Here is a 15,628-nt window from a genome sequence, read left to right on the forward strand (position 1 = left end):
ATCATGGGTTTTCTATTTGGAAATGGACGCGCACATGTTTCTAAGATTTGTAATGTAAGAAGAAGTAGACTATTTGTTAGACCCTAATTTTGAGAGCACATTCTTCTAAGATAAAAGTTGTAGCAGCAACATGTACCATCATTTGAAAATGCTTTGAAACTCCATTGCTCATACAAATGTTGCAGACATTGGATAGACTTAGTATATATTCTCAGACTGATTTAAGAATTATTTTTATAGATTTATGTGAAACGTTGCATCTAAAAATTATTTTTTTTAAGCAAATGCATTCTCTTAGAATATCCTCCACTGATTTTCCAGAAAGCATTTATGATGGGGTAAAAGCTTTTTAAATGTAGCCTTTTATATAGTATTTGTAACAAAACTTCAATAAACTTAATTTTACCTACTAATAAGGTAGCTCAACTTTCAGGTTTTTTCTAAATAATTATTTTATAAATTATGTATTCATGGCTTGTACAGTAACATCATCAATATATATTTTTGTGAATTGATGATTGCTCACAAAAGTCTTGGGCAAATAGGCACTGATGCTTCTGCATATTTGATTCCAACAGCTGAACAGGGAGAGAGCTGCAGACACTGAAACCAAGTTATGTTTGTATTTATGTGCTTTGTTTATCTGAAACAAAGCTCAGTATTAGGCACCACTGGTTACTGCCAGCTGGGACCTCACACTTATAGTCACAGCTGTGCAGAATAGCTAGCTAGAAAAACCAAAGAGAACAAAGATCACACAGTACTGTAAATACAATACCATATCTGTCTGATATCTTGTATTTTTTATATAAATACTAAAATGGTTAAAGCAAAACTGCAGGGAGCACTTTAGTAGTGCTAATTCAGACGCTTGAAACCCTCTCCTAAAGTGTATGACCTTCCATAAGAATATGAATTCATGTGATTTGACATAATGTTTTGCCCTTACAACAGTTCCCTAAATGGAACCTGATTTTTTGGAAATGCAGCTGAAGTTTAGGTTTAAAATATAGCTAATACTCATTTCCAGATTAGAACCTGCTCTAAAGAAAGATCTCTGTATGCAGAATGGTACATGTTTCTGTTTTGTTAGTGAAATGTTATCAGTGTTAGGAGGCATATCCGCTAATCAACTTAACTCAGTTCTATTGCTGATAGGGATAAAATATAGTTTGATATGATTCTTACCTTAGAACAATATTCTGGATTTTAATTCAAATGACTTTGATGGAACTTTTGACCAGGGCAACATCCACATTTCCCTTCTTTTCCTTCTTTGTGGTACCTTTTCAAATCCAGTTCAGATTTATGAGACCAGTTCTGATGGGCACAGTTGAAACAAAAATGTCAGGTAGGTAGTATAGATGTAAAAATGCCAATAACTAGGCCTTTGGTTGATCTGTTTGACATCCTATACCCTTTCAAAATGTGGCTCTTTTCGGTGTGTGTGTGTGTATGTTATTGGGTTGTTGTTTTTATTCTGATTATATGTTGTGATCTTTTCTGTGAACCGCCCTGAGACCTCTGGGTATAGGGTGTTATATAAACTCAATAAATTAATATTAATAATAATAAGGCATGAAAAGGAATATAAGAGTTGCCTTCATACTGCCCTGGGCATTCTGAAGTGAAGACTAAAATAAAGATCAAAGGCCTGCAGCCAAAGATTTGACTGAGAAGTTCTATCAGTATATGAAATTGAGTCCCCATTAGGAACAGTCACTTCTTAGGTTTCCCTGGGCCCAGCCACCAGCCTACAAAATTTCCCTTGGAGGGAGGTGGGGTTTGGGATGGATTGATTGGGTGGAGGAACTTGTAAGGCCACAGTTCACCTCCAGTCTTCACAGGAGCAAGTTGCCCACTTGAAGCTTTCCATGGTGCTGTCCTGCATCATGAGTACATGCTATAGGCATTCAGAATATCTAGCCTTGTAGTACTGTTAGAGAAAGATGAGCATGTGCCAATCAGTTCTGCCTTCTAGCTGTTGTCATACATGTCCCGTTGGTTACAACGCTTCACTCACATAAGTCCAATACATTTTAGATGGCCCTCACCTGTGATTTTACAATTGGAGTTTTTTATATAGTGCTTCGGCTGTGTAAGGTGCTTTGCAGAGTGCAGGAGGGCAGTTCCTGCCCTGTAATTTGACACGGGGGGGGGGGGGAGTGCTAAGGAATGGCAAGTTGGTGGAACAGGAGAAGCAAATGTCATTTGAAGGCATGTACAGGGAAATCAGAATGAAGAGAGGAGGATGTAAGGCTGTGGAGGACTTTCAGCATAAGAACAAGAAATTTGTGCTGGATTCAGGAGTGGGCAGGAAGCCAGTATAGAGATTTGAAAAGGGGCAGAACAGGCATCATGGCTAGTATCCATGAAAGAGGTGAATGGTTTTGTCTGTAAAGTGCTGGGGAGAACTGAGAAGCCTCCAACGAAAGATCATAAAAGCAAATATTGTAGAATTTAGTTCAAGAGCTGACTGTAATATCAACTGGAGTTTTCACCAAGGGAATAGAGAGGAAGGGCCAAATTTTTGCCATGCTGTAAACACAGAAGCATTGTGACTTCACAGCAAAATATAGGGGAGAAAGGAGACAGATAAAGGGTTTGTGCCTATACCGCAGGGTGACAGGAGACATTGTCGACTAATAAGTAGAAAGTACAATGAGAGAAGGGCTTGGGTGGAAAAACCAGAAATTCAGAGTTGGCTATGCTAAGACATTGAAGCATCCAAGGAGAAATATCAGGTGGGGATACAGAAGTGAAGGAAGGGGTAAAAGTATCAGGTAGAGAGATGTGAAACTGGATATTGTCACAGAGACAGCGTGTGAAGATAGAATGGCCATGAACATATGGCTCTCCAGTGGAGAGAGGAAGCACTTCCTCTGTGGAAATACTGAAGGAATAAGGTTGGAGTGGAATCAGCTTAGGATAAAGTCATGGCTAAGGAAATCAAGTGTATGGAAGGCAGCAGTGAATTGAAGATGGATGAGACAGAGGCATTCTGATGTGTAAGTGATTTTAATGAGGGTGATTTCAGTGACCTGCAGAGGGTGGAAGCCAGACTAGAGACAGTCCAGATCCAAGTAGATTGAAGAAGAAGTTAATGCAACATGCTCTAGTAATTGAAGGATAGGCCAAACAGCAGTTTATTGAGGAAAGGGGGGTGGGGACTGTTTTTGAATACTGCAGGAAACAATCAAGAAGGGGTTGATAATATGACAAAGAGGAAGAATAGCAGTGCTGCCGGGGGGGGGGGCGTGTATACAATTTGGAGTTGGTAGGAAAAGAATAAAAGGTGCATATGGAAGGGTTAGATGAGGACACTAGTCAATTCAAGGGAGATGGGGATGTTGCAGGAGGTGTAGGAATATGGAAACCTCAAAGATTCCTATCCTTAAATTAGAAAATATGTTGACTTCACCAAGGGCTTGTGAAAATTCTAGGACCAAAAAACCCCCAATCTGTCTCAGATGAAGTGTCAGTCAGTAAGTGAAAAACATTCTGTAACTTTCAGATGTTTGGGTTCTTTTAGCATTCTTTTATTCTTGGTTACTCATTTACCTCAAAAGGTCTTTCCTTGTGTGATGTGCTAATCTTTGCTACTGAATAAAGTAAATAAAGTTTACATTCTGCAAGCATATAATCAATCACTTCCTCTACTGGAATTACCCCAAAGGCAGTTTCAAGTATGTACAGTATTGTTGCATCGGATCTCCCATGAGTGATTTGGCTGACTTTGTGCTGGAATATGAGAGGCAAAGTTCACGTCTTGGGGTTTTCCAATTACATGTAAAAATGTGTGGGCCTTGTATTATTCTAGTGATTGTAATATTCTGGATTATATTTGTACTATTTTAAAAAACTTTCTGCTCAGAGTGCTGGAAATTTAAAAGTCTTCAGGAACAATCTATGTAAATTTGTATTACCTGCAAAGTTCAGGCTGTAGATGAAAAGCTAAGAAAGAGTTGCTTGCCTAGTGCTTCCAATTAACAACGGCTAAGGCCTTCTGGGTCATAGCTCATGTATTTCACTGTCCTGCCATATCAATCCACAAGATGGCCAACACTGCAAGACTTAGAGGTTGCAATCATACATATGGCCAAGAGTAGCAGTCCCTGCTATGACTGCATCTCCCTCAAGACTTCTTCAGCCAGGCACAGGGGTGCCAATTTGAATAAAATATTAGAGGGGCACACGTAAGCCCTGCCCCACATGATAGATCACCATGGTGTGGTGCACGCACACCATTTGAATGGCAATGCCCATAAACTTGGGTGGGTGGGGCTTCTCCCTCAAATATTTTTTGGGGGGGGCTGAAGACCCCTCCCATAGGAGTTGGCTCCTATGGCCAAGCATGTGTCTCTTGGCCCCAATCTTTGCAAACTGCCAACCTGCTTGCTTTCCCTGTAAAAAAGTGCTGCTTCCTCTTTCAGCTGGGGAAAAGGTGGAGAGGAAAAGGGATTGATCCTGAATTGCTTGGCGATTGAGTCATCATTTGAACACAGCTGAGACATTCTTGGCTCAATTTACACTCTCCTTATGAAACAGGTCATTTTTTAAAAAAAAAATTTTTACAGTTACAGACAATAAACTGTGATTCAGCAGTTGAATCCATTCCTGAAAGTCATAGTGGTATTTGCATGTTAGAAATGACTTTTGGAACTGTAAGACTCATTTGATTATTAAAAGATAGATTAAGACATATGGCTTTTGAATTAAGTTCTTTAGGCACCATCTGTACATTACCCTGCATATCAAGACAGTGTGTGAATCCTTGGTGCAACTGATCAGCCCCAGGAGGATGCTCAGGTGTCCGGTGTGTATGCCAGTTTGTGGTTCCATTCCCACCTTAGTCATGGGCAGCAATAGGAGAGCCTCAAAAAAAGTCTAGTTTGCTCATGGTTTTGATTGTGCAGGATCCTCCTGACTTAAGGGATGAGGAGGAAGGACTTAACTAGTGACATGCTCAGGCTACTTGATTACTTCCTCCTTTTATCCCATCCTTGACTCCCTAAATATGAGATGCCCTGTAGGGGGGTGATGGAAGTCTATTTCCCTTTGAGTATCTAGTAATTCCATGGGCTGGGTTTCAATTCTGCACTTGTTGCATTTGTGCTTTCTGGATTGTACTCACAGTTGTTGTTTTAAATTAATGAAATAATGAATCTTCAACAAAACTGTATTTATCGTATGGATTTGTTTTGACACTGTTTGATGATAAGGGAGCATTTCCCTTTGTGGCATGGTGTTTGCTAGCCATGACAGCAAGCTCTTTATTTTCTCAGGATCTCCAAACATGGGTGGATGGTGCTAATGAAAAAGGCTTTGTCCTTGTTTCATTTGGAGCAGGAGTCAAATACTTGTCAGAAGATATAGCACATAAATTGGCCCATGCTCTGGCAAGACTTCCTCAACGAGTTATTTGGAGGTATGTATCATAGCACAATAGCTTTGTCAATAGGTTTAAAACATTTATGGATATCCAGGACCAAGTCCAGGCTACATAAACATCATGCATTTAAAGCATTTTGAAAGCACATTTCTCATTCAAAGAATTCTGGGAATTGTAGTTTGTTTATGGTTATAGAATTTGTGGTTCTGTGAAGGGTAAATTGCACCTGCCTGCTTTTTTGTGTGGGGTGGGGATGTGCTTTGAATGGATGGTGTTTATGCAGCCCAAGTCTTGTCTAGGAGAGTGCAACACAGGCAGCAAAAAATACAAAGGAGTGGCACTATTTATTCCAGGTGCATTCACCCACCTTTCTGTACTACCTGCCCACAGAACTTTTAAGTTGCAGTTCACAACAGGTGGGAAAGAAGTGTAGGCTAAGAAAATAACTCTTAAGGTCCAAATCAAGGGTGTGTGTGTCTAAAAATGTATTGCAAATATTGCATAGTTGTTTAATTTCAATTTTAACAGTCTTATTTATCATCAGTAAGTTACATTGCATGAGCTTTCTTGAATTGAAAACTGATCTGATGTATTTGGCTTTTAGCCTATTTGTGAAACTTTTAAAATCCATCACCAGTGTACCTCATTTGATGCACCTGGTTTTCTGCCCTTGTCCTAACCCAGGGGCAGAGAACTCCACCCTCCCATGGGCCATGTTAAACAAGTGGCCTGCCCCAGTCCTGCCAATCAGATGTTTGTGGTGCTTGCAGTGAGCCACTTTGAAACCCTGACAATGAGCTGATGCTTCAAAGCGCCATGCACAGCTATCTGCAAACCACCAGTCAGTGGATCTTCAGGGCTTCCAAAGAGCCACAAGGTCTTTGTGGGCACCATCAACCAGCTGATTGTCAGTGCCTGCAACTCCCAGCTTTTGGTCCAGCCACAACTTTAGCCACCACACACTTCATAATATGTATTTATTTCCTAAGATTTAAAAGGATAAAACAGTAAAATTATCACTAGAAAATTTACAAAATTACAGAAAGTTATAAACCACAATGGAAGAGAGTAAAACAAATTAAAACTCATACAAACTTTCTAAACATCTGCGTAGGTTTGTCTAAATAAGAATATCTTCAGTCACCAAAAAGAATACATGAAGGCACCTGCCTAATACCAGTAGGCAGGAAGTTCCAAAGTTTTGGTGCTTCCACAATAAATGATTGACTTCTTACAGATGCGGTGCAGGTATTATGTGGCAACTATAAAAAGCCTGTTCCTCCAACTGAAGCAGCTGATTGGGTACATATGGGGAAAGGGGACCTCATGGGTAAACTGGTGTCAAGTTGTTAAGGGCATTGTATACTAATGGTAACACCTTGAACTCAGCCCTTGAAGTACATCGGCAAGCAGTCCAGACCTCTGAGCACAGGTGTTTACATGCTGAGAAGGCTGCAACATATATGATGCCAGGTATAGGACAGGTGTGTTTCACTTGGCCAAAACAGCCTCTTGGGTAGCCCTGGCAGGTTTATTTTGGCCTGAGGTCTAGAAATTGCCTACTCTTGTCCTAACACATAAGCTATGTGTTTCTATTTTTAATGAATTGCATACTGGATTTTAAATCCTTTGATTTGCAAGTCACTTGCACAGTAGAAAAGGAGCTAGCAAATTGTTCTATTCCTTAGAATGCATTTTGAAACTGGTTTCTTTTCTCTGTGTTAGGTATTCAGGGAAGAAACCTAGGAACTTGGGTAACAATACAAAACTCATAGAATGGTTACCGCAGAATGACTTACTGGGTAAGTAGAATTGGAAGTGAAGTTTAGTTCTCTCTGCTCTTAAACACTAAAATCCCATTGTATCTTATTTGTATAATACATTGGATTTCTAGATTTGGTATTTATTATTAAAAACCCGGGTTCTGATAACTCAAATAGTGTTTCGGAAAGATATATCCACTTTCTGTATTCACTTTTGGTTGTGAATATGGTTTTATTTGTTTATTATTTATTATGTCAGTATACCACCTTTTCCTCCAGGGAGATCAAGGTGGTATACGTGCTTCTCCGCCTCCCCAGTTTATCCTAACAATAACAGCCTTGTGAGGTAGTGACTGCCCCAGAGTCGCCCAGTGGGTTTCATGACTTGAGTGGGGATTTGAACCCTGGTCCCCCAGGTCTTAGTCCAACACACTAACCACTACACCACACTGGCTCTTTTCTTTGCACTGCCAAAGTTATACTAATGTTCTTAGTGGTACATCAGCTATATTATCGCTAATAATGTAGCATTTAAGGGAGATTGCCTCTCTTGGCAGTATATACACCTACTTAGCAACTGCTCTGACCATTGTTTGAAAAGTGAAGCTACTGATGTTTTTATTGCCCACACTTTGAAGCATGAAGACAGAATTTAGATCTCGTATGTAGTTCGAAAAGTGGCTTGGCAAGCAATAGCTTGTTTCTGTGTTCTGCAGCCATGGCAACAACACTTCACCTGCAATGAAAAAGCACTTTTCCAAGAGAGATGGGGAATAAGTCCTCTTATTCCCATTCCAAGTTTATGCAAATGCCTATTTATTAAGTACATAGATACGGTATTTTATGATAAGTTAAAGCTAACATGAAACGTTTTCTTCCCTTGCCTCTTGCCGCTTTAGGTCACTCTAAGATTAAGGCCTTCCTGAGTCATGGTGGTCTGAACAGCATTTTTGAAACCATGTATCACGGTGTACCTGTGGTGGGAATTCCTCTTTTCGGAGATCATTATGACACTATGACCCGAGTGCAGGCCAAAGGCATGGGAATATTACTAAACTGGAAGACTATTACTGAGGATGAATTATATAAAGCACTAGTGAAAGTTATTAATGATCCCAGGTAAGATTCCTTTGCTAAGCTTCCACTAACGTGGAAAAACAAGTCTATAAAGTAGTTATAGTAGCCATATGCAACTGCCCACTGAGTTTTAATGGTTGATATTTTATAGATATTTATGATTGTGTTGTATAATATCAGATGTATTTTATTTTATATTATATAGTTCCCTGGGCTCCTCTGAAGGAAGGGCAAAACAGAAATGTAACAATATAATAAATAGATTTCATAGATTCACCTCCAGAAAATTACATTCAGAGGTGATGAAGCAATTAATTGGGGGAATTGCATAAATGCAATATGCTGAATTAGTTCTGTTTTTCCACTTCACAGCTACAGACAAAGGGCCCAGAAGCTGTCTGAAATTCATAAAGACCAACCAGGTCATCCTGTTGATCGAACAGTCTACTGGATTAATTACATCCTTCGTCATAATGGAGCACAGCATCTACGTGCTGCTGTTTTCACAGTCTCTTTATATCAGTATTTCTTATTGGATATTGCCTTTATTGTACTGCTTGGTACTGCCTTACTCTGCTACGTTTTGGTCAGGATAGCAAAATTTATCCGCAAGCAAAGCAAACATCTTTGGTCCACTGATGAACATACTACCATTAATGGACATTACCAAAATGGGATACCAAATGGCAAGTATAGAAGAAATGGCCACATTAAACATGAAAAAAAGGTGAAATGAGCCAACTACCCAATGTACATTAGCAGCGAATCAGTTCTATAACTGAATTTTATAGCTGTAACTTAGTCTAACACCTACTTAAAGCAAAACAATAAACAGTTCTAACGCTCCCCTACAGTATGTAATCTTATGCGATTAAATTCTGCAGAACTAAGGAAAATCTTTAGAAAAATGAAGCACAACCTAAAATGCAAAATGTATTTTATTCTTAATACTGATGCAAAAAGGTTATTCTGGCACTGAAGTTTTTTTAGAAGCCTTAATTCTCTGAAGTAATTCAATAAGTATATTTATGACTTCTCCATTTGTGAATCTACATGTGTGCGTCCCAGATAAGGAAAGGTTCACTCTTACTTGGCAACTATTCTTCCTTTTTTTCATATATTCATTCACATTTTTCCAGAGAGAACTTTGTTTTGATTCCTTGAAGTTTCACTATGTTATCTGGCAATGATGTTAAAGTCATCTTTCCTGGTGTTTGGTATATAGCAGTGAACAAACTGCAGAATCATAATGCAGCCATATAAATCATATTCTTAAACGGCGCTGAAGAATATGATAACAAAACACTAATTTTGATATACTTCTTAACTCTTCCTTTCTCTTCCATTTCTTTAGAGAAAAGGAAATTGCACAAGAGTACCGTAAGCTGTAATTTTATATTTATGTATATTTTACCTTCCTTCTTCACTTTCCACATATCCATTAATTTATGCCATTGTAAGGGTGTTGTTTTATTTTGATAATTACAAGGGCTGTGTGGATAGATTAGATAGATTTAGAAAAACAAATGAAGCAGAGGGGAAAGGAAATCTGCCCCAGGCTCTTTGGAAAAGGTCTTGCCATGTCCCTTGAGCAATGCAGAATCAAACCACCTTTGGGATTTGTTACAAAGTTGAATGTCTTTGCTTTTATATTATTGCAATTAAGTTCCCCACTCGCACCCCAGAGCCATGGTGGTTCTGAGGTTCACTGTCAATAGTTCTGTCTGTGTTCCTTCTGCTGGTCTGGGCCACACAATCCATGTTACATAGTTGCCAACATCAATTCTCTGAATAAATTGGAGGCTATCCTTTTTGTCAGTTACTGCTGTCTTTGTAGAGGTTTGATATCATGCATGACATTGAACCTTGGGAACCTAGTTGGAATGTTTGTCTCTGCCCACGCCCATAGCTGCCCTTCTGCACAACACTTTCAATCACTGTAGCCGATACCAGACTTTTCTGGCTTTAAACAGAGAATGGGAACATAGGGCGTTGAGCAAATATCAGGACGGTCCTATTGAACCAGTGTTGGCAACTATGAGTTTATTAATTTCCATGTCATTCTGTTTACTTGGAATTTGCACTGCACATGTTGTGAGTGTCCGCTGTATTTATTTGCAGTTTGAAATCCCATGTCTTAACAGCGGGGGGCGGGAAGTCTCTACTGAGTGTTGTTCACTAACATGGGAAGAGTTCTGAACAAAACAGAATGCTAAAAATCATCTTCATACACAGTGACATGGCATTCCATTATCATCCCATCAGGAGCCTCTATCTTGTAGCAATAAAGTAGCATTGCAAATGTGCTTCTAATATTCAGTACAGGACAGTTGTACTGCCTTTCCAAATACTTGAAGAAAAAATGATATTATCAATAAGTCTGTTAGCTTTATCTTTTTACAATCCTATCAATATGTGGCAACTTAAAGGAACACAAAGAGGCAATGAGTGTTGGGAAAGTGACAGGACCTAGAGTGTATGAATGAGTTGGTTTTAATGTTTTTCTTATTGATGGTACACAAGCACTGACCGGATGATTAAGAATAATTTAATCTCCACTGTGATACAACTTAAGCAATAAACATGGATTTAATATAGAAACAAATGGTTGGAAGCACATCTTTATTCAAACACACTTGTCTGTTTATGTGTATACTTAACAGCTATACCCTTTGTGTGCATGGCTAATATCTGTTAGGTTTTGTATTCTTGCGTGCGTATGTTCTGTATAAACACTCAGTCACATGTTACATAACACAATTGAAAAGAACAAATACTCTAATTTCCTCATGGCTTTGGTCCACTGTCAGTTTAATAAAACGGGCTCACTTAAGTCTGCAACATCGCGTTCTAAATTACCTAGTACAGTGCAGTTTTTCATCATACGGAAATTCTTGGACGTTGCTCACTGTGTGAAAAAGAAAGCAAGAAAAGAATCAGCATGTTACCAATATTGAAGTTATTTAGATTGATGAATAGCTAATTTCCACAAAATCTTCCAGGTATCTCTATCTTGTACCTAGTTTGTATGCTCCCTAACATACCTGACACTTTTTATTCTAGATATGTTTGTAGACCAGACCATTCGAGATATGTTTGTAGAAGTAAATCCCTACTCCCTACTGGGAGTAATGGAAGCTAGGGTTGATTAGTGTAACTATTTAGGAAGAGCTAATTCGACAAAAACTTCCTTGTGTTTATTAGATGTGTCTGTGAGGAACACTGTTCATGTGAATTGGCTACCGTGAATATCCCCAAAAGGCACATCATGATCTGTGTGAGAAAATTCACCCAGCTTGTCACGTGCACAGCAGCAACTTGTGCTTTTGGCAACCAGTTGTCACAACTGATTTGCAACAAATATTTTCACATAACCTCAAAGTGGTTGCTATTGAGTCCTGTTTGCCCCCAAAGTTTTGATGATCTTGTAGTCCTTAGTATTATACCTTCACAATAAATTGGTTGGGAGAGACTCTCATGAGACTGCTGTTCCCAAATGATTAATTTCTTAGTACAGTGGTCCCTCGGGTTAAGAACTTAATTCGTTCTGGAGGTCCGTTCATAACCTGAAACTGTTCTTAACCTGAGGTACCACTTTAGCTAATGGGGCCTCCTGCCGCCGCCACACAATTTCTGTTCTCATCCTGAAGCAAAGTTCTTAACCCGAGGTACTGTTTCTGTGTTAGCGGAGTCTGTAACCTGAAGCGTCTGTAACCAGAGGTACCACTGTATAGTTTGGAAAGTTAACTTGCCATGTAATTTTCCTGAGTTTGTTTATTATCTATTATTTTATTTCATAAAAATTATACACCACCTGATTGTTAAAAACCTCAGAGTAGTTTACAAAGGGAATAAAACAATGAAAGCTGGATGTTGGCATTTCACCCAGCTGTTTCTATTTCTCCTCATTTCCCTTCAGGGAAAGATGATCCTTCAGAAACTTCAATGGGAGCAGTTCAGGAACAGCAAATTCATTTCAGCCATTGTCTTTCATATGATTTTTATAAATCAAGATTGCATCTTGTCAGCATTGTTGGGTGATGGTGTAAAATTAGCATTGCTCAGTTTGAATAGTGAAGATGGAGTTAATTTTTCTGCTATTCAGTGAATTAAAACCCGTGTTACCTGAGTACTCGGAGAGATGCTTAAAATAACTGAATAAACAGAAATTATGACACACATTTAACAAAGCTGCTTTTGTACTGGCTCCACAAGAACACGCAACATTTTAAAACACGCACAAACAAACAAATAGTTTAAAACACACAATTCCACATTGACATTGCTGTTTAGCTCAAATGTATCAAATTGTGTCTTTCAAGTTAAAGTTCATTTAGAACTGCGTGTTCTGAGAACGAAGGAAATGTGTTCAAAGCAAGTGATTAATTATGTACTTAATGTGAATTTCCATGCCTTGTTTTAAAAGTCAGATTCATGTAGGAATGGGATGAAGCAGAATTCTGAGGCCCGTGAAAGCAAAACAAAGCAAAAATAGACTGATCTTTCTATCCCCACCCTGAAGAATAGATGTTTTTGGTCAACGTCATGACAAAAGGCTAAACTTTATATGAATGTCAATTGGTAGTATAGTGTGTGGGCGGGGAGTGTATTTATACATTTACACATGCACATTAGTACTTTTTGGTAATGCTACTCACTGGTACAGAGTTCCATCACTTGGGGGGGGGGGGTTGTGCTTGTGGCGCTTATATGAAAATGCAAGTACCAGCACCTCATTTTTTTAAAACAGAAAATGCACAGAATGTGTGTATGTAAATTTTTGGTCCCCACAGGGTGTGAAGAGGGGAGTTGGTCCATTTATTCAAAAATAAAATACATGCAACTTCCAGTGATATGTTTAGCATCATATGTAGCTTGATCTGCCAATGTGTGCATTTAAAATAGCTGAAGGGAGCTCCAGTACTTGGATATATTGGCATAGTGATGCCATTGTATTGATACACTTGTCCTTTGAAGGGCCTTTTTTTTTTGCATTTCAAGGTAAACAACTTTTAGCACTGGAAGGATTATATAACAAGACTTGTCCTCAGTTTTCACATGATACATGGTGTTTCTATATGGTAAGTAGATTACTGACAAGTGGATTTTTAGGAGGTGGGTACAGGTTTTTAAAGCTGATATGGTTATGCTTTGAAGACATATTTAGCACATGTAAATTGAGGAGGAGACTCCCAAGGCTTCAGAAATGGTGGAACCCATGGGCTTCTGTATTCAAGGCTTGGTTTGCGCACATTTTATGAGGTATAATAAACCTAGATTAAAACACTGATACAGTCTAGGGGCTAAGTGAGTTGAAAGAAAACAGAACCGCTTGACTCAAGACTGTTTTTCCTCTTACGTTCCCTCCCACTTTCACAAGGAGAAATCTACTTTCTGTTTTCCGCACACCAAAATAGAACTATGTCTATTTTGACAAGTATTGGTTGACGTGGCTGGGCTTGCATTTTGCCAGTGAGTTGGGGTTTGATGGTCTCAGATAAGATGGTTTGATGGTTCCAGATCATTATTGATACATAGCCTACTATGTTTTGTCTAAATGGCAGTCATTGCTGAAAAAACTGTCTTGCAACAATACACACTACCGAACGGGAGCAGCACAGATATTCCTTTATCGGCAAGTTCAGGATACTCAGTAACTGAGTAATTTTGGGGAAATCCCACTTCCAAAAAATGTATCTTGGATGGTTCTATCACACGGCAGTCCAGTGAGTTGTTCTTTTTGCACAAGACAACTTTGTAAATTGTAAATGGGTTTCATGCCTACTCTCGTGTCTCTGTTTCTTCAGCAGAAATGTAGCCTACAAATTGTGAGTAAGCAAATGTAAAATCAACCTTGGCTTAACTATTAATGAACCTTGGCAGCAGTTCAGGTGTCAGTCCTTCACAAGGTGCTTGTATCCTGCACTGTTTTTGAATGACTGTTACAGCTCACCATTTGGGCACCTGCATGTCAGAGGCGAGCTGCATTAGGCATTCAAAAATCCTGCACAATCACCTTGTGGCAAATTGTTGTGGATCTCCTGCCTGCAAACATGTAAGATTCAAGCCTTTTTGGCATTTGGTTACAAGTGTCACCCCAGCATTATAATACACCCACAAACCAAAAAGTTGTAAGAGGTATTTATCATATGAGTTAAGGTTTACAAGCATATATATATATATGTGTGTGTGTGTGTGTGTGTGTGTTTTACCTATAAAACACATGATCCCGTTGTACAGACTTTGTGACCCACAGATTGGGAAACATTGATCTGCTGAACAGAAGAATAATGAAACACATGCAATCCCTTTCCATTGTCTTACATTAAGTATTTGATTTGTCCGTAAGAGGAGGGAACAAAAGCACTATGAATGACGTTACTTCAGTATCTGATGAGGAAAAAGTGGATTTATTTTCTACATGTTTCCATCATGGGTACTTAACATGAGTTAGAGTTAGCAGTACAGAATTCTGCATGCACTTTTGGGAAGTAAAGAACCCAAATACCCAATTCCTGATTTCATAAATTATAAGGTACAGTTGTGAGGTCCATGCCCTGAGAGGACTTCATACATTTAAGTCAGGGCTGAGGAGCCTTAGGCTCAGGAACCAAGTCTTGCCCTCCAAGGCTATCTGCCTAGGCCTTGGGGTCCTCCTCAGCCATGCCCCCTACTGATGTTGTTTTGGATATTTTCTTAGTGTTTTTGACTGGCTGGAATGTGTCCTTAAATTTTGATAATGTCTGTAGCTTGCCTGGATGGGGAGATAGAGAGGGGTGTGTGCCTGCGTGTGTGAAAACTAGCCTTTTGTACAAAGATACCATTTACATTTACATTAACTGTTCCACCTAGTTTTGCCTCTGGCTCTGCCCATATCTGGCAAATGGCTGAAAAAAGTTCACCAACCTGCCTTTAGTGGTTGTATAGAAGAACCTCACCAGCTGTGGTTTTTGTCATCCTAGTGTTGTATTGATAGAACAAGCTGAAGGGGACATCCTGTGCCGCCTGCCCACTTTTACAAGGAGAAATCTATTTGCTGTTTTCCCTACTTCAGCCTCCCAGAAGCTGCTATGGAGGGTTCCTCCCACCTTCCAGCTCATATTCTGGCAAGTACAGAAGTTTATGGGAGGAATGTGAAGGAGAAGCCCTGTTATGCTAGTAGACACCACCTTATGCTATGTTGGAACTCACCCTGAATCTGATTGAATTTTCCTATATTCTTCTATACCCCAAGTTTCTACAATGTCCCATCATCTTTATTTTTCTATTTCTTTTCATTAGTTCTTTATTGTAATTAAGTGTTTCGTGGCTTTGGTACCGTAGGCCTGATGCAGTCAAAATTGAGCAGTCTTCACTGAAATAAAAACGAAAGGACTTGAAAGTGCCAAATACTGGA

General features: G+C 39.2%; 1 protein-coding gene across 4 annotated transcripts in view; it reads left to right on the forward strand.

The window, feature by feature from the left end:
• Positions 1-10,054, forward strand: part of UGT8 (UDP glycosyltransferase 8) — a 39,405-nt gene extending 29,351 nt beyond the window's left edge. For all 4 annotated transcript variants that reach the window (XM_028744090.2, XM_028744089.2, XM_028744092.2 and 1 more), the window contains exons 3-6: positions 5,286-5,428; positions 7,118-7,194; positions 8,055-8,274; positions 8,605-10,054. In XM_028744090.2, coding sequence (XP_028599923.1) covers positions 5,286-5,428; positions 7,118-7,194; positions 8,055-8,274; positions 8,605-8,968 — 804 coding nt within the window. In that variant the 3' untranslated portion in view covers positions 8,969-10,054. The remainder of the gene's footprint in view (positions 1-5,285; positions 5,429-7,117; positions 7,195-8,054; positions 8,275-8,604) is intronic.
• The last annotated feature ends 5,574 nt before the right edge of the window (positions 10,055-15,628 follow it).

Source organism: Podarcis muralis, chromosome 9, assembly GCF_964188315.1.
Source record: "Podarcis muralis chromosome 9, rPodMur119.hap1.1, whole genome shotgun sequence".
In the NCBI taxonomy this organism is placed as follows: Eukaryota; Metazoa; Chordata; class Lepidosauria; order Squamata; family Lacertidae; genus Podarcis; species Podarcis muralis.